The sequence below is a fragment of the Plectropomus leopardus genome, chromosome 24 (assembly GCF_026936395.1).
Source record: "Plectropomus leopardus strain MGB_pleo_1.0 chromosome 24, ASM2693639v1, whole genome shotgun sequence".
NCBI lineage: Eukaryota > Metazoa > Chordata > Actinopteri > Perciformes > Serranidae > Plectropomus > Plectropomus leopardus.
In genome coordinates, this window is record NC_142199.1 from 1562090 (window position 1) to 1580000 (window position 17911).

General features: G+C 37.6%; 3 protein-coding genes across 7 annotated transcripts in view; 2 read left to right on the plus strand and 1 right to left on the minus strand.

Annotated features, from left to right (window-relative positions):
- Positions 1 to 7504, plus strand: part of ptprnb (protein tyrosine phosphatase receptor type Nb) — a 30519-nt gene extending 23015 nt beyond the window's left edge. For all 3 annotated transcript variants that reach the window (XM_088074240.1, XM_088074239.1, XM_088074241.1), the window contains 6 exons: positions 1171 to 1290; positions 1363 to 1529; positions 4375 to 4428; positions 4655 to 4719; positions 5554 to 5627; positions 5748 to 7504. In XM_088074240.1, the coding sequence (XP_087930366.1) occupies positions 1171 to 1290; positions 1363 to 1529; positions 4375 to 4428; positions 4655 to 4719; positions 5554 to 5627; positions 5748 to 5819 (552 nt within the window). In that variant the 3' untranslated portion in view covers positions 5820 to 7504. The remainder of the gene's footprint in view (positions 1 to 1170; positions 1291 to 1362; positions 1530 to 4374; positions 4429 to 4654; positions 4720 to 5553; positions 5628 to 5747) is intronic.
- An 806-nt stretch (positions 7505 to 8310) lies between these two features.
- On the minus strand, positions 8311 to 11316 carry LOC121962681 (claudin-34-like). Of its 2 annotated transcripts, XM_088074248.1 has the most exons (2): positions 11199 to 11316; positions 8311 to 9877 (listed from the first exon to the last, which is right to left on the minus strand). In XM_088074248.1, exon 2 carries the CDS (start codon positions 9678 to 9680, stop codon positions 8967 to 8969), a length of 714 nt encoding a protein of 237 aa, XP_087930374.1. In that variant the 5' UTR covers positions 9681 to 9877; positions 11199 to 11316; the 3' UTR covers positions 8311 to 8966. The 2 variants fall into 2 exon arrangements, with proteins under 2 accessions (XP_087930374.1, XP_087930373.1); XM_088074247.1 differs by lacking the exon at positions 11199 to 11316 and having other exon boundaries at positions 8311 to 10695.
- Positions 11317 to 12546: 1230 nt separating this feature from the next.
- nhej1 (nonhomologous end-joining factor 1) overlaps positions 12547 to 17911 on the plus strand; it is a 21894-nt gene continuing 16529 nt past the window's right edge. Inside the window, exons 1-5 of one of the 2 annotated variants that reach the window (XM_088074203.1) lie at positions 12547 to 12648; positions 14621 to 14772; positions 15166 to 15376; positions 15467 to 15688; positions 15992 to 16130. In XM_088074203.1, coding sequence (XP_087930329.1) covers positions 15191 to 15376; positions 15467 to 15688; positions 15992 to 16130 — 547 coding nt within the window. In that variant the 5' untranslated portion in view covers positions 12547 to 12648; positions 14621 to 14772; positions 15166 to 15190. The other variant, XM_088074204.1, reaches the window with a different exon arrangement.

A 17911-nucleotide genomic window follows, 5' to 3' on the forward strand; every position in this document is an offset into this window, starting at 1 on the left:
ATTCTGTGGTCTGTTATTTCCCACTAGCAGACTGCTGCTATAAATTACAGACTGTTGCTACTGACACAACTCTGATGCATGGTGAAAGCAATAAAATCATCTTTTAATTAGTAATTTGATCTGATCGTGGTTTTCTATTCCATCAGTCCTTGCTTTAATCTTAACTTTAGGCACTGGAAGTCAAAAAACGACGTAGTACAGTATAGTATGTCAAAAACATCTGGAAGTCAACAGGCATGGGCTCTCCAAAGAAAATCATATACAATCATAAACGTTCTCAGAAGGTTAAAGATTGAGCTCTGACAACATTTAAAGTGAACAGTCAAAGACTCGAAGGTGCCGTGGGTGAGTGTCTCAGGATGAATAGTGCAGGGGTTTAGGAAACTGAAATTTGGATGTTGCAGGCTCAATACTTATGAGATACACATATAAAAATCTTTTCTGCCTCTGGTCCAGTGGCTCAGTGTTAAGAGAATTGCTCTTTATGCCTGTGGGATTGCAGCGTGGTAAGGTTAGTTCTCAGTACTGAAGACACCAGTGATGCCGTTTGAATCCCAGCAGTTGCCGATTACGAGAGGCCTCCACCGCGTAGGGTGGACAGAGAGATTTGTGTAATTTATAATTTGAGCCATGCAGTGTAAAAGACATTTTTTGCTTTTTTAGTTTCCACTCATATTTGGTTCAGCACCTGCTCCAAGTAAATATGCAAAAGCGGTATTATCCTATTAAATACTCACCTTTTGCATACATTTCCAGAACAAATAAATCTAAACATTGGGAAAGCTCAGTTTGAAAAAAAATCAGAAATTCTTGTTTTATTTTGTTGTCATATTGGAGTCAAATTTTGTTACGTTTTGTACGTCTCAGTTTTTTAATCCGATATACTGTCACATGTCACTGTCACATATTTTTTAACATGTTTTTAGGAACAAAGTGTCCTATAAATGAGACTATAAATGACAGATTAATTAAGCCCTCAGTTAAAACCTTCAGAAAACAGACAGGAATAAAACTGGATAGTTTAGTGCAAATGCTGCATTATAGAATTAAACATTTTAAGCACTTTTTACATACATTTCCAGAACAGAAATCTGAGCTAAAGTAAACTTAAATGCTAAGAGTTGGCAGGTTGCATGATTTATGACCTGTTGTTGTTGTTGTTGTTGTCAGATGGTGTGGGAGAACGGCTGCACTGTGATTGTGATGATGACCGCTCTGGTGGAGGACGGAGAGAAACAGTGTGACCGCTACTGGCCTGACGAGGGCTCGTCCCTCTACCACATCTACGAGGTGAGGACGGTGTGTGAGAGACAGAGGGAGGACACGTCTGATCCTATTTATTTATTTGTTTATTTTGTCCAGGTGAACTTGGTGTCGGAGCACATCTGGTGTAACGACTTCCTGGTGCGAAGCTTCTACCTGAAGAACGTGCAGACGCAGGAGACCAGGACGCTCACTCAGTTTCACTTCCTCAGCTGGCCGGCTCAGGGCATCCCCACCTCCACGCGCCCGCTGCTCGACTTCCGCAGGTACCACTGCTTTACCTGCATGACCACAAGTGCAAAACAAAAATTAAAATAGGGAAAGTGAATAAACACTGAGAGAGAGGTACTTTACTTTTATTTTAATTTTTCTAATCCTTAAAACTTGAGCTAATTGGTTTGATTTCTTTTGAAAACATGCAGAAAAGGCAACAAGCAACTTGGCAAGAAATCCCCCCACAAATTGCAAGAAATTAGTAAAAGGTGAAAATGCCCTGAAAATGTGTTATTTAATGAGAAAATGATCAAAACAAAAGGAGAAAGTGCCTGAAAAACAATATTTATAATTAGGTTGATATATATTTAAGAATTGTTTTATAATTACAGGATTTTTTTGGGGTAATTCTCTTGTTTGTTTTTATTTTTTACTTTTCTTCTTTTGCTTATTTTCTTGCACCTTTTATTTAATTACTGACCAGTTTTTCTGCCATGTCTTGTAAAGTTGCTCATCGCCTTCTGTCTGCGTTTTTGACAAAATCAAACCACTTTGCTCAGGTTTAAAAGTATAACAACAAAGTATAAAACATGCATACAATGTATAAAATGTTGTCATGCATGTAAATGTAAATAAAAGCAGCCGCAGACTTTAAAAAACGAACGTTTAAAACATTTGAGAACTCTGAAAAGTTTTTTTAATAATATATTTTTTTGAGATGTAAAGAGAAGAGATCATATTGTAATCATGACTGAGACTGAAACGTGTCTTTTTAAACAATGCAGAGCTCTCGTAACATGATGAAGAAACATCACTGTAACCCCCCATCCTCCTCCTCCTCCTCCTCCTCCTCCTCCTCCTCCCCGTGTCCCCCCTCTCCTCCTCTCCTCCCTCCCCCCTGTGCGATGGAGGTCAGCGGGGCCCTTGGTTTAATTTTCAACATATCTGTCTGTGTCATTCTTGTGGTTTGCAGCTAGTAGTCTGGGTCCAGTTGCATAGTCACAAAAATGATCATGGACTGATGTGGCTGCAGCAGGAGGTCCATCGCCGAACCCTTCCCCCCCTTTTTCCCCTCTTTATCTATCAATCAATCAGTTAATCTATCTATCAATCAGTCAATCTATCCATCAATCAATCAATCGATCGATCTCTCTTACATGCATTTGTCTGGTTGACACAAAAATGTCCATCTAGCTTTTATTTAGCTTTTTTATTTTCCGAAAATGTGAAAAAAAAAGTTTCTGATACAAAAGCTTTTTTTAAAATGAGCTTTTCTCTGAGTTTTTTCTGTTTTCTTAAAAAAAAAACCCACACACACTTTGACATTTTTAAGATTTATCTAAAGACAGAAAATACATGTTTGCAGTAGCCGAACACAGTGGCTGCAAAAGTCCCAATATTTATTTTGTTCTGTTTTTATACAGACAGGTTTGTGCGTTACTGTGAGGAAGTTCCACATGTGAATGTGTGATCTGTAAATATAAAAAAAACATTTGCAAATACAAAAAAAAGACTTGTAAACTCCTAAAATATTTTACAAATATAAAACATATCTGCAAATACACAAATTTCCCAAATAAAAAATGTCTGTGAATATGTTTAATTAATTTACAAACAAATGAAAAACATTTGTGAATATATCTTCCTAAAATTTACAACTTTCAAACAAGTATTTGTGAATCCAATTTTTATTTTTTGTGAGTTTCAATTCCACGCTTTTTCTTTTTTCTTTTTGAATTTTTTGCATATTTGCAGATCTGTTATATTTGCAAAATATTTTTTGTGAGTTTACAAATCTTTTTTGTATTCATGTAAGCTGTTTTATATTTACAGACCACACATTTACATACAGATTATTGATCAAATCACAGGAATAATATAAACATAAATCTCTCTCCATATGTATCTCTTTTTATGAAAAAATATGCAAATTATCTTTCTTTAAAGTAGGTTTTCTGAGGGTTTTTTCTGTTTTCTTTAATACAGAAAGAAACTTTTGTGGTACGTTTGGAGCCAAACAGCTGCACAGTGGCTGCAAAAGTCCCTTAATTTTTCTTCCTTCTTCATATTAGTTCCAGCCATATGGAGATACATTTCTTCCATTATTTTTGTTAGTGTGTGAGGAGATCGAGAATCCGTGTGTAAATGTGTGATCTGAAAATATAAATCAACCTCCATAAATTAAAAAAAAGTAAACTCACAAAAAAATGCAAATATAAAGCACATCTGCAAATACACAAAAACCCCTCAAATTAATAAAAAAAAAATACCGGAATGCATTAAATTAATTTAAAAATACATAAAAAGCATTTGTGAATATCTTTATAACACTTACAACTTTATAATAAATATTTGTGAATCTCAATTCAACACTTGCATTTTGATTTTAATTTGATGTTCTTGTATTTGTTGAAAATGTTTGATATTTACAGATTACACATTTACACATCTCCTCACACAAAGTAATATTGAAACAAATTCATCTGCAGAAAAAAATATTTAAAAAGTTCAATATATTAACCAAGATACTGACTTATATCATACATAAATTGATTTTATAATTTTTTTAAATTCCGTGACTATTGTTAAGTTATTTTATGGACAGAAAATTAATAATGTTCATGTTTTGTTTCTTGGATTTGGAGAGATTTTATGTGGCTCTTTTTATGCATGTTTAAATTATTAATTCTGCCATATTTTGTTAATTAAATGATTATATCGGATACATTTTTAAGTAAAGATTCATTAAAGTTTTGTGAGTCATTTACTCTGCATCTATGTATGAAAATGTGATAGTTAGCAAACAAAGTAAAGGCTGTGTGAACACAAATAAGCAACTAAATGTGTGTTGTTGTTTTTTTAAACGTATCATTTTTTGCTTGTTTGTTTTCTCTTCAGGAAGGTGAATAAGTGCTACAGAGGACGGTCCTGCCCCATCATCGTGCACTGCAGGTGAACCTTCATCTCTCAACATACAATACAATAATAACAGCTAACCAACGAAGCTTCATTTAGACTAAAAATGAAGTTTTGCACACTTTAAACACATTGTAGTACCACATTCATCCACTTGGTGTCAGTAAAATTCAACATTACGGCTGCACAGAAACAAACACACCGTCAACATGATGGAGCTCCTGATTCACTTCATTCATTAAACTTTGCTCTGTTTCCATAGTGACGGGACTGGCCGGACTGGGACTTACATCCTCATTGACATGGTTCTCAACCGGATGGCAAAAGGTGAGGCTCATCTATGTGTGAATCTTTCAAAGAACTGAGTTTAAATGCAACTCATTTTCTGCTTCCTTTTATTGACAAAACGTGAATCATCAGTGAAGGATGAAACTCCCTCAGTGCTCTGTTTAATACTCAAATATTGGATTATTTGTTGGCAAAAATGGGGATATATTTTCTAAGTATTGTGAGGGACCGTTTTTCTATTTTGATTTCAGGAGAGGGCCATACAACTTTAAGTGGCTTTTTAAATGTATTTATTTTACCACTTGCTTTTAAAGAAAACACGAGTTTTTCTTTTAAAAATATTGGGCATTTATTTCTTTAAAAAAAGAAGAAGAATTGGCAATTTTGCAAGAAAGCAAGTAAACATTTTGGCTTCTTTTTCCTTTTCTTTAAGAATTTTTGAGAAAACATTTTTTAATTCTTGGCAATATTTAAGGAAAACAATTTGGCTTTTTTTTCTTTCTTTTTTTTAAATGTGTTGATTTTTTTAAGAAAACATTTTGCACTTTTTCTTGAAAAAGTTATTTCTGTAGAAACACGCCTTCCAAACCTGCCGGTGGATTACATTTCTGCACACTGTGGATATGTTACATTTGTGTGTTTTATGTAGCAAAGCTCAGGCACAAAACCACTTGGTTATGGTTAAGAACAGATCATAATTTGGATAAAAATACCTGATTTTGTTGGCACTATTCTGGTAGGAAATTCGGCAATGTGACGTAAAAATGAATAGATATAAAATGCACAAATACTCATGGTTTGCAGAAATGTACAATGTGTGTGGTGTGTGTGTTACTGGTGCAGTGACTGTGTGTATCACCCGTCCTCCTGCAGGTGTGAAAGAGATCGACATCGCTGCGACGCTGGAGCACGTCCGAGACCAGAGGCCTGGGATGGTCCGCACCAAGGTCTGTCTGAAACCTCCCTGAGGAAATAAAAATAATTATACTGATAATAATAATTCTTTGCTTTGGCTGAGGAGCTTTTTAAGGACCGAACCAAAACAAAAACTGTGTTTTTGTCTCCAGGACCAGTTTGAGTTCGCCCTGACCGCCGTCGCCGAGGAGGTCAACGCCATCCTCAAAGCTCTGCCCCAGTGAAACCAGTACGACCCGGACCAGCCTCCTGTCTGTCTGACCCCCTCCTGTCTTACCTCTCGCCTTTTCTCTCTCTGATGACGATGATGATGATGATGATGATGAATGGCGCTGTGCTTCTCTCTCTGCCCGCAGGGCGACTCCTTGAAACATAAAAGTGATAGTCAAACTTAAATTAATCTCTTTAAATACAAATGGCCTAAACAATCCCATAAACAGAAAGCGAGTACTTCAAAAACTTAAGGCAGAAGAAGGAGAGATCATTTTTCTTCAGGAAACACATTTGAAAAAGTAGAACATGCTAAATCGGGTAAACCGGCTTCAGCCCAAGTGTTTTCTTCCTCCTATACTTCAGCTAGAAGAGGAGTGGCAGTTTTTATTAAACATAGTTTTGTTTTTAGTAAAGAAAAATGCATCAGAGATAAGGAAGGAAGGTCTGTGTTTGTCACTGGGGAAACAGAACAACATTGCGTAACTCTTATTAATGTATATAATCCAGCGGGGAAAGACAAAAAAAAATACTCTCACTGATAATGACGGAGGCAAAAGGGAAGAGTAATTATAGTGATGAATCTGAAAGTGGATACTTGGAGTATTGGGAAGCATAACTCACAACAGGCAGCAGGGTTACTGAGGAAAGCTGAAACAGAACTAGGATTAATTCGATTTCTGGCGTAACTTGCACCCCCAAGAAAAGACCTTCACTATTTACTCTGAGGCACATAAGGTCTTTTCGAGACTAGATTATTTCTTTATGTTTAAAAATGAAATTTCAATGGTCAAAAAATGTGAAAGTCTGCCCATTACTGTAGCAGAGCATTTCAGAGGAGAAACTTTATGGAGATGAAACAATGCCCTACGAGGCGACCAGTATTTTAAAGAGAAAATTAAAAGTGATATAAAAAATTATTTTGAGATGTTACGGGCACTGGCGTCGTCTTTGGTTGTTATGTATATGAGGCTTGTGGCAGTCTTAGATTATTTCGGCAGTGTGACTGGTGATGGTGACATCCTCGGAGCTTCGCCACGTCATCGGGGATTCCTTTCTCTCGTATTCTGGGGTGTCCCTCTGCCTGCAGCTCGTTTCTCCCCCTCCTGTTGCACGGTTTCCTGCCGTCCATTTGGGTTCTGCCACTTGTCCCTCCGTCCTTTCGATGAGTGCTTGCTCCAAACGTGTGTTTTCCTGGTGACTATTTAAGTCCGCCGTAACTTTGCCAGTGGCGGCTATGATTTCATGTGAGCAGTCCGCCTCTGTGCTGTGTGCTCTGTGTAACTGTTGTTTGCTGTGGGTTGTGTTGGTCAGCTGGATTGTTGTACATGTTGACTGATGGGAAGCAGTCGAGGTGTAAAGGAGCTGGGCTATAGAGTAGTTTTTGTGTTTTCTTTTGTTAATAGTAGCCTACATACTCTGCTGTTGCACCACACCGTAGAAAAACTGTATAGCACACTAGGTGTTATGGGTGGCTGCATCTCTGTGTTTTGTGACATAGTAAAAGAACAGAGTAGACAGGTAAGCTTTTTCCGTATTAGTTTAGACTGTGGGTTGGATCGGGTAGATACAGTTTTCTTTTGTTTGTTTTATTGTTTGCTGTCACCCTTTGCCCTCTCCTGGTGTTCACGTGTTGCTTGCCACTACTGTTTCGCAAAACATCTAAACAATAAACGGCTTTCCAGCCTGTTTACCACCACATTGTTACCTCCTTTGTCCCTAGACATAACATCTGTGGGTCGTAACGTGAGATAAATGATAGTGGAGGAGTGGCACTAGTAATACTTTGGGAAGCTACGAAGACAGCAATAAGAGGTGAAATAAAGGCACAGAGAAAGGGAAAAGATAGCACTGGAAAACAAAATACAAATATTGCAAGAAGTTGAACAATAGTCCAAAAGCACTTAAGAAATAAGCGATTAAATTCAGGAAACTGAGAGAAAAAGCCACAATCGTTGAAAATTAGAGCCTTGAGCTGAATGCATTAGGAGGAATGGGAGAATAAAATGATTTTCAATAAAGCTCTGTATGCAGATGATATCATAGTGTACCTTGCACATATATATAATCCACTACCTGTACTATTAGATGTAATTTCAAATTGTTGAGCTCTGTCTGGCTATAAGTTATGGAAGTTGGGATCCTTTTGACGGACGATTTTAAAAAACAATATGACTTTAAATGGAGCAGAAACACAGTGAGGTACCTGGGTGTTAGCATGCCTAATAATTTGAATAGCTTATATCAGTGCAATTATGGAAATCTGGAATGGTTGGTAAGACAAGCTCTAAACAGGTGGAAAATTATACCACATACCCTATTAGAGAAAATTAATGTCATTAAAATGAATATTTTGCAATGATTTCTCTTTCTATTTCAGAACCTGCCACTTTATATAGCACCTGTATGTTTGAAGGTATGGGAGGGGTTATTGAGGAAATTCATATGGGACGAAAAAATCCAAGAGTAAAACTCAAAATCCTGCAACGAAAGACAGTAGGTGGGTGATTTGCATTACCTAACTTAGTTTATTATTATTATGCAGCACAAATAAAAACAATTTTTACTTGAATGAGCAAAGATGTGCTCCCTAAATGGAAACTTGTACAGTCTAATTTGGTAAGACCTATCAGCACATTGGTATTCTCAAATAATAAGAAAGTACAGCTTAAACAATAAAATGACTCCATAAGAGACGCATTTAAAATATTGATAAGTAAGCAAGATTAAAGACCAACACATTATATGTTTAAGAGAAGTAGCAAGCGACCTGGACTTTACTCCCAACACTTATGATGACGTTTTCAAAACATGAAGGAGTAAAGGACTCACAAGATTTCACCAGATCTGTAATGAAGAAGGAATTGACTCCTTTGAAATTATTGCCAGACAATACGGACGGAGTAATCACTTCTATTGATATTTGCAAGTGAGGAATTACATAAAAGAAAAAGTTCAAATGAGAACTTTAGATGATCTCCATCCCCTTCTGAGATACATGAAGACAAACCAAAGTCACAAGCTTAGAAATGTTGTAGGACAAGCCTACTAAATATTTTATAACGTCTCCAACACAAAAGTCCAACGTCTTTCTGGAGTCTTTTGACATATTTTGAATTTGTCTTTCGGGTTGGTTTCCTCTGAGAGTCCAAACAGATGGATCACAAGTGTCCGTGAGACTCAAACGCGGGGTTATCTTTCCCCTGGGCCGCCCCGCTGTCTAATCGTGCAGGTAACGACCCAACCACGGGCTGTGACCTCACCGGTAACCTGTACGTACAGAAAACAATCCCAGAGACGACCATGAGGACCGCCCCCACCATGCCGACCCCGATGCCGCACCCCACGTGTTGAGAGTCCGGCGCCGGGGGCATTTTAAACTCAGCGGGGAACTTTATGGTCTGATTGGTCACCACCGCGCTCAGGTTCCACAGGAGTGGGATGAGTGACATCACGGCGGCCATGATGCACAGAGCGCCAGTGGTGAGGAATGCTGAGCGGATTGGGGATTCCTTCATCCCGAAGTAGACGTTCCTCAAGGCATAAACTCCGCCGGCGTTCCCGCAGAGCCCCACGAGCAGAGACAGGAACATGAGCACCTGACCTGCCGCAATCTCCGGCGGCGTGAACGCCTCTGTCAGGCTAATGTACCTGCAGTGCATGACCCTGAAGCCAGGGGTCACAAGGGTGTGGCTGTTGAAGCAGGTCCGCCACACGCCCACCCAGGCCACCCCGGAGCTGATGACGTCCCTGTCGGACACCAGCCAAACCCTCCATTGGATTAGTCCAAGAGCGGTGGCAGTGAGCGTCCAGCCAACACAGCCCAGCCAGAGGGCGCCGAGCTGGGCGTGGGCGGTGTGAGCCAGGTAGGGCATGGCGATGGAGCTATGATGCAGCGTCAGGTGACCAAGGAAGTCCCACGCAGCATCTTCAGGAGGAAGAATCACTCTCCATATCCACAAAGATGTTTCTCTGTGGCTGCAACTTCTCTCTCCTCCTCGCAGGTCTTTTTTTTCCTGATGCTTCTTTGTCACCTGGTTACCTGGCGGGAAAACAACACCTGCAGCTCCTCCTGAGAGGACAGACACGCACACGCAGGTGTTCATCAATCAGTAGCAGCAAAACATGCAGACATTCAAGACTTCTGTTGACTTATGTTCCTCATTCTGTCATCTTATTTTTTTTATTTCATCTTCTTTTTATTTGCATCCTCACTAAGAAAAAGCTATGCATTTAAAAATAATAATAATAATAATAATAATGTTTATGCTTACAGCTATAATTATACAATTGAGTAATAATTATTCATAATTACTATTATTTATTATTATTAATTAAAAATATTTTTAACATACCCCACAATCTTTTAATATAGGTCTCCACCAAACTGTTATATAATGCCTGTAATATGTTCGTATACCAACATATATCAGTTTCTGATCATGGAATTAGTAGTATTACCAGTACTATTATTATTTCCACGTATTGATTCTAGATATTTACCATCAAACAGGCCTATAATGTATTTCAAGTCCATTATAAAGTTGGGGAAAGAAATTATTAGTTTTTTTTTGTTTTTTGTTTTTACCATTTCAGAGACTTTTTCAGTGTATTGTAGTCTTGTTTGCAGAATATATATATTTGGAGTTTGGGTTGTAAATTCTGTGCTGTTAGTTAAATCTGAAATTCAAATTTCCTCTGTTGAAATTTCACACGACCCTCACAAAAACTGAAAAAACTAAAAATAAATAAACCTATTTTTTTCTTTTATTAGACATTTGGACCAAATGAGACTCACTATCGTGACTCAGATTTATTATGTCTGGTTTGCTTGTTACACTACAGAATGTCTCGTATTTGTTTATCACCTTTTGTTGCATGAACTGATGAATTTCCAAATAAAACACCATGATCCATCCATTTTTATTTTACACTCTTATCGTATGATGCACATATTTCTACTTCCATTTCTTACAAAACATATCTCTATAATTTTATATGTTTATATTGTGTCATATATTGTAGCATAATTCAGTTTTTTTCCTCCTGCATACTTATTATTCCATTTTCCTGCGATTTATTATAGGTATCAGTTAAGTATTCTGAATCTGAATGAGCAGATGTTTAACTAAAATCCAAAAATATGGACCAAAGATTAAGAAAAGAAAAGGAAATTATACTGATAAATATTGTTATCCAACAATCTGCAATGACATATGTAGCAGGTTAAAAACATGTAAAGATACAGCATCTTTCTAAAATAAACAGATAATTAATCTTATTTCTTAAAAAAAAAAAGATAAAACTGACACTGTGTTTATTATCGATCACTTAAGATTAGAGCAGGTTATTTTAACCTTTTACAAGCTGCAGATTTTGAGCCGATCACGTACCTGAGTGCTGATCTGTTGAGCTGCCTCCAAACTCAAAAACAGACTGAAACCTTCAACAGGAAGGTTGCTTTTTCAGTCAGACTCCGCACAATACTTCCTCATCTTGCCACCAATAACCTAGATACGGTTTCCCGTCATGTAGGGAATCTGTCAATGATTGACAGATTATCGGCTGTGATGGAGAGGCAGGCCGCTGCTGTTACTGTAATATAGTAATATAGCTTGAGCGTGACCTTAATTGCAGCTCAATTTACTTTCTGTTTATTGCAGTTATTACACTTCCGTGGAGCTGCTCTTGTTTTTGTTCTTCTGGTCGCAGAAACATTTGCTGGCATAAATTATACGATGTACAATATTTCAGAGACGTACTAATGTTTTTTTGTTGTGTGAGTGCAAAAACAATAACAAAAACAGGATATTGATAGGCAACACATACATGGGGATAGATGGAGATGGAAATTTAGATAAGACTAGAAAAGACAGGACAAACAAACAAAAAACAAAGAAATGTAACGTGTTTAATTTAACTCGTTAAATTAGATTTAATGTCTTCGTCCATTGTTCGCAACTGCTTGACCTGTTGAGGGTCGCAGGGGGTCTGGAGCCTATCACACACACAAGAGACTCCTTGAGACTTCCTTTGAAATTGTTAAAAATCCTGACATATATGTCTAAAATAAGAAATTGAAGTTTGCATTTGTGCTCTTGAGTGACTGCTTGTGAAGACTTGTGTGTTGTTTTGTCAGGAAATGAAGGCTGTTCTGGTATCAGACTGATTCTCCCTCCACTCCCACGCTGCCCAACCAAAGCAAACAGACACCACTTCTTACTGTTTCAAAGGTCGCAGCGAGGTCAGTCTGACACTTAGACCTGATTGACAGTTTTTGTTCTTCAAATCTGACCATTTTCATGTCCATAATTCATTAGAGTCAGGGTAGAAAAGCCAACCTTAGGAGATGTGTTCACTCTGTAATGCCTATAAACCTAACATCACATCTTAATAAAAGTTAATATAACTTGATCATCCCAAACGTCCCAAAAATTCAGTGACGAATTCCAATGAATTTAACTGAACCGCCAGAAAAAAAAACACATTTTCTGAACATGATGCCTGTTTTTCTGTCGCTGAATCCTCTGATTATATTATATTATATTATATTATATTATATTATATTATATTATATTATATTATATTATATTATATTATATTATATTATATTATATTATATTATATTATATTATATTATATTATATTATATTATATTATATTATATTATATTATATTATATTATATTTATTAAATTTAACGCGTTAAACTGAACACAAATTAACCACGAAAAGTCAGTGTCGTAAATGTAAGCGGAACCTTTAAAGTACGGCGTTGTTTGACATCGGCGCAGGATTCCTGAACTATCAACAGGAAGCGGCGGAGGAGCTGCAGCTCGTAAACGTAAGTAGTAGTTTTAAAGTATTAATTTTCTTTTATTCGTGTGTTAACGTGTTTCCATGTGTGTTAAAGCTGCTGTGGTAGAACAATGACTGAGCTGCCTTTAATTAAGTTCAACAAAAGGCAGAAAAACGAAGTTAGTTTGCTGAACTCGCTTGTCAGCTCGCTCGCAAAACTGCGTATGTTAAAGAGAAAATGGGCATTTCTGCACATTTTGTGCTTATTGCGTTTTTGAGATGGTCGCCGAATTGAAGAATAGCTCCAACAAATGCAGAAAAAGTTTAAAATTACAAGCTATATCATATCTGTGTTTGCGCACAGGCGACGAATCTGTAAAGTTCAGGTGTTTGTATATTGGGTTTGGTGCGATTTTTGTCAGCGTCTTTCTCATTGAATTCGCTCGTAAAACTGGCTATGTTCAACAGAAAGAGGACATTTTTAATACATTTGGATGATTGTGTTCTTGAGATTGGTGCCGAATTGAAGAATAGCTCATATGAATGCTTCCACAGTTCAAATCCTTCGCTGTAACGTATCTATGTTTCCTTAAAAACGAGGGATCTTAAAATTCAGATCTCTGTTAAGTAAGTTTGGTGTGATTTGCCGAGAGTGGGCGTTTTTGCCATTAATTCCTCACAGTGTCGTTGGGATGGTCGCCTAATTAAAGAGTAGCTCCTACAAATGCAGTCAAAGTTAAAAATTGAAATTATAAAATCTAATTTTGCTGATAACCATGGACTATTTTAAAATTCAGAAGTTTGTATATTGGGTTTGGTGTGACTTGCCTGTTTCATTTGTCTTAAATTCACAATTAAAATTGTATTCTACAAAAAGTGGGAATTTTTGCAATAAATTCTGCTTGTTGTGTTATTGAAATGGTAGCAGAATTGAAGACTAGCTTCTTTTGATGCTTTAGTTGTCAATGTTTAAAATCAGAAGCGATAATATATCTATATTTGCTCATAAGCAGTGGTGGAATATATTCACTCAAGTTCTGTACTTGAGTACAAATTGGAAGTACTTGCAGTTACTTGAGTATTTTCTTTTCAAGAAAAGTTTAGATAAAGGAATTTAAATTACATATTTTGAAATTGAAATAGAAAAAAATTAATATGAATTACATAATTTGAAACTGAATTTTAATCAAATTAATTTGAATCACATTATTTGAAATTAAATTGAGAAGATTAATAACTTTTAACTTGAATAACTCAGTTGAAAATTGGAATCTGGATGGCGTAATTTGATATTTAATTCAGATCTCAGGATTCAAAATCTCTTATTGAGTATATCTACATTTCAAGGGGAAATACTTGTACTTTTACTTTGCTACATTTATCTGAATGCTTTTTTTGGGGGGGGGTCTTTAATAAATCTGAATTAATTGGGTGTTTGTTTTTGACAGCTTTTCTCCATTGATACTGTTACTTTTAATACTTTCTTTATCATCCCTGGTTACTTTTACTTGACTTTAATTTTCATAGGATGTTATTAATATTTCATTTATGTAAAAGATCTGAATACCATCACCTGTGCTTGAGTGAGTTCTGTGTCTATTTTTTGTGTTGTTTCCAATGTTTGCTTCTGCCTGCCACATTTGAAAAGTAGGTATTTTTACATTATTTATCTCTTTTTGTGCTGTTGCTAAATTAAACAGTAGCTGCCAACAATGTAGACAATGTTAAAAAAAAAACCCCAGTATGTGTAAAAACATGTGCTGGAGAGCAAGGGGACTTTCAGATTTCAGAGATTTGTGACGGGTGAGTGTCAGGACGCCGTCCTCCTCTGAGACTCCTGATAACCCTCTAACCACAGGCATGCGTGTCCAGCTTTGTATGGCTGTATATTGTTGTCATAAAGTTACTGATTTGGTATTTTTGTGATTTCCTAATTGGCATGAGTCAACCTCTGAAACGTGCACTGTGTTTCAAATGGCTGCTGACGAGAAATACCTCGTTTTATTCCCCGAAAACAGTCCCATTACAGGTCAGAGGAGAGGAGCCGGTGACCCGCAGGAGCTGCCTCCGTGGTCTCCCTCCTGCAAGGTGGTGATTATGTGGCTGGGACGGCGTCTGTAACCGGCTTTCACAGATCTCAGGCCAGGCTTTGGGGGCGCATTCCTCGGAGGTGAGTGATTCAGAAAGCAGGTTTAATGAAGACGGTAATTACACTGTGTTTTTGTAGATGTGGGTCAGGGCCGTCTCTAGGATTTGAGGACACAGGGGACTCAGCCCGGATGAACAAGCTCTGTTTTGGTGGGTTTTTTTTATGCACTCTGACACCTTATTTACCCTGAAAACCCCATTTTTTAAAACTCTAACTATGAATAGCGATGTTAAAAATATAAGTAGTTGTTCGTTATTAATACTGAGCAGAAACAAAATAATTTGCAACTGCTATCATGAAACATTTATAATACTATATTACAAATAATATTGACTCGTGTCTCCCACCGTGGACTCTTTGAACCAGATATTCTCGTTGCCCATGTGTTGGACTGATGTGCTTTCCTCTCTGCAGTTTGGTACCTTGTTTCTGGGCCAGAATGGAGCCCCGAGGAGCCCCCACTGAGATCCTCCTGCAGCGCCCCTGGCTTCCTGTGAGCATCAGCGGCTGCCACCTCCTCGCCAAGAGCTGGTTCGGGGAGACGGCATACCACATCCTGCTGACAGACGTGCACTGTGTGTGGGAGGAGAGGATGGACTCAGCAGCCATCCAGAAGAGAGCGCAGGCAAACACAACACCGACTTAATGATTCATTTATTCACAATTATTCATTTTATTTTGATGAGTACATTTCCCCCCCCCCCTCGACATCCAGGAGCTGAACAGACGTCTGCGCGCCCCGGTCGAGGCTTTCTTCTCCCACCTGTGCGCGGTGGTTCAGCCCTGTCTGTCAGGAAGTGACAGGCGGTCCGACGGCGAGGCCCAGATCTCCCTGACGCGGCAGGAGGACGGAAACATCAGGATGAAGCTGAAGAGCGAGCTGGCAGGGCTGCCCTTCCACTGGGAGTTTCAGTGCACCCCCGCCCCTGTCACTGTGGTACGCTCCACGTTTCACATACATTTACTAAGCCAGTAGATGAAGCTATTGTGGATCTAAAATAGGGGTTATTTTTAATTATTCTACATATCATAATTCTAAAGAATACATACATTTATTAAGTTACTGAAACAGTATAATTTTTAGCCACTTTTTCTGGAACATTTTCTTGTTCTTTTTGAATTTTTATTTTCTTTTAGGGGATGTTCTTGTACTTTTTACTTAGTTCTCGCTAATTTCTCTCTGTGTGTGTGTGTGTGTGTGTGTGTGTGTGTGTGTGTGTGTGTATGTATGTGTTTTAAGGTGTGTGTGCAGCTGGTGCGCCCTCTGCTGACGATGAGCCAGCTGCTGCAGCGGCAGGTGGAGCAGCTCGGAGGTCTTCTGGGGAGGAAGGACGCAGAGATCCAGGACTACAGAGAGAATGGAGCAACACTCAGCAGAGGTACACACACTTTTGTTTTATTTGACCTTCTTTGACCTTTATTTGTATTTGCATCTTACCTTTATTTTCTTTTATTTGACATTTATTTTATTTTATCACAAATATTCCCACTGAGATTAAGAATCTGTTTTTCTGTCCTGTCCAAGATGGCAGCATGAAGAGTTTCAGATTAGGGAACAAATAAACTGAAAACGTTTGGAGCTAGAACAGAATTAATACATTTTTGCTTTGAAAATTAAATTAAAACACAAAATAAAACATTTCTATTTTACTTTAATATGTTCGATATTTTGATGTGTTTCTCATTGACAATCTCCTAATTTTTCCTTTTACCGCCTCTGAGCTGGTAATAGCTGTGGCCAGAAGATGTTTTTGGGCTGCATCATCATGCATCACGATGCATTACATCCTCAATTTTCTATATTAACCCTTTGAATACTGGGAAAATGGGCTTGATGTATTTCAAAAACGTGGGACAGAAGAAAGAAAAAGAAAAGAACCAGAAATGAGCAAGTTCCCTAAAAATAAGCACAAAAAAACCCAACAAAACAAATAAGAAACAATTCCAAAATCAGAAATATAAAGTAAAAAAAAAAAAAAATCTTATTCTTATTCTAAATGAATAAAGAAAAGAAAAGAAAAAACAAGGGAATGATGTGTTAAAAATGTTGGAAATTGTTCAGTAATTCTTTTTAAAAAAAGCATGACATCTCTTGCCCAGTTGCTCATTGCCTTTTTCCTCATGTTTCTGATAGAAATCGCTCCAGTTTTCTCTGGATCCAAAGATTTAAAAACTTGTGAAAGTCGTCTGAAGAAAAGTAAAGACGATTCAGGTTTCCAAGAGTAACTGCGTACTTATTCATCAATAAATACAAGCAGATAAATATGAGCTCCCCCTTTATTATTATTATTATTATTATTATTATTATTATCATTATTGTTATTTTAGGGATGCACGCGATAATACGACTTATGACGTCATACCAATAATTCCGATGATAAGCTTAAACTGCTTTGATTTGTCCCGTGTTGCCATGGTTTCGCTCCGCCAGTCCTACACACACTGCATTATGCTGCGTGTCAAACTGCTGCTGATAGATCAGTCCACGACATGTCATCAGCCAGCAGCAGAGTTTAACCCATTCTTTCTTTCTTTGTCTTTTTTTAACTCTTTCCCCGCCATTGACCGGATTTTCCGTCAATTGGTGTTTTCACTGTAGTGTAGGGACACTGTTACGGATGTTATGCAATAAAACAACATTTCCACGTCCAAAAACAAACGAACAAGACGATCTAAGGTCCCGGGGTGACGGGAGGAGAGGACTACAAACGTGCCAACTTTATCGCTATTTAGCGGCTTTTCGGACCCTCTCAGTTACGTTGTTTTTAAAAAACGCAACAGGTTTTTCGGTATTGATTGAAATAATCATTATCGTGCATCACTGTATTATTATGTTATATATTATTATATTCTGCAGAACACTTTTCTGGTCATTAGTCAGCTTCATATCTCAGGAGCGGAGGGGGAAACATTTGGTCAGATACTTAATTGGTGACACTGATGTGTAAACTGTGCTGTGTGTGTGAAGCGTCATGTTTTCACAGACATGGATATAATGCAGACGACAACTGTAGTTTTGTAACTCAGTTGACTTTGACACTCAGTATGATGTTAAAAAATACAGATTTTCTTCCAGGAAAAAAACACAGTAAATTGAGATTGTGACCTCTCAGATTTTTTTGGGAGAACCGACCACCAGGTGTGAAACCAGGTGGCTGGA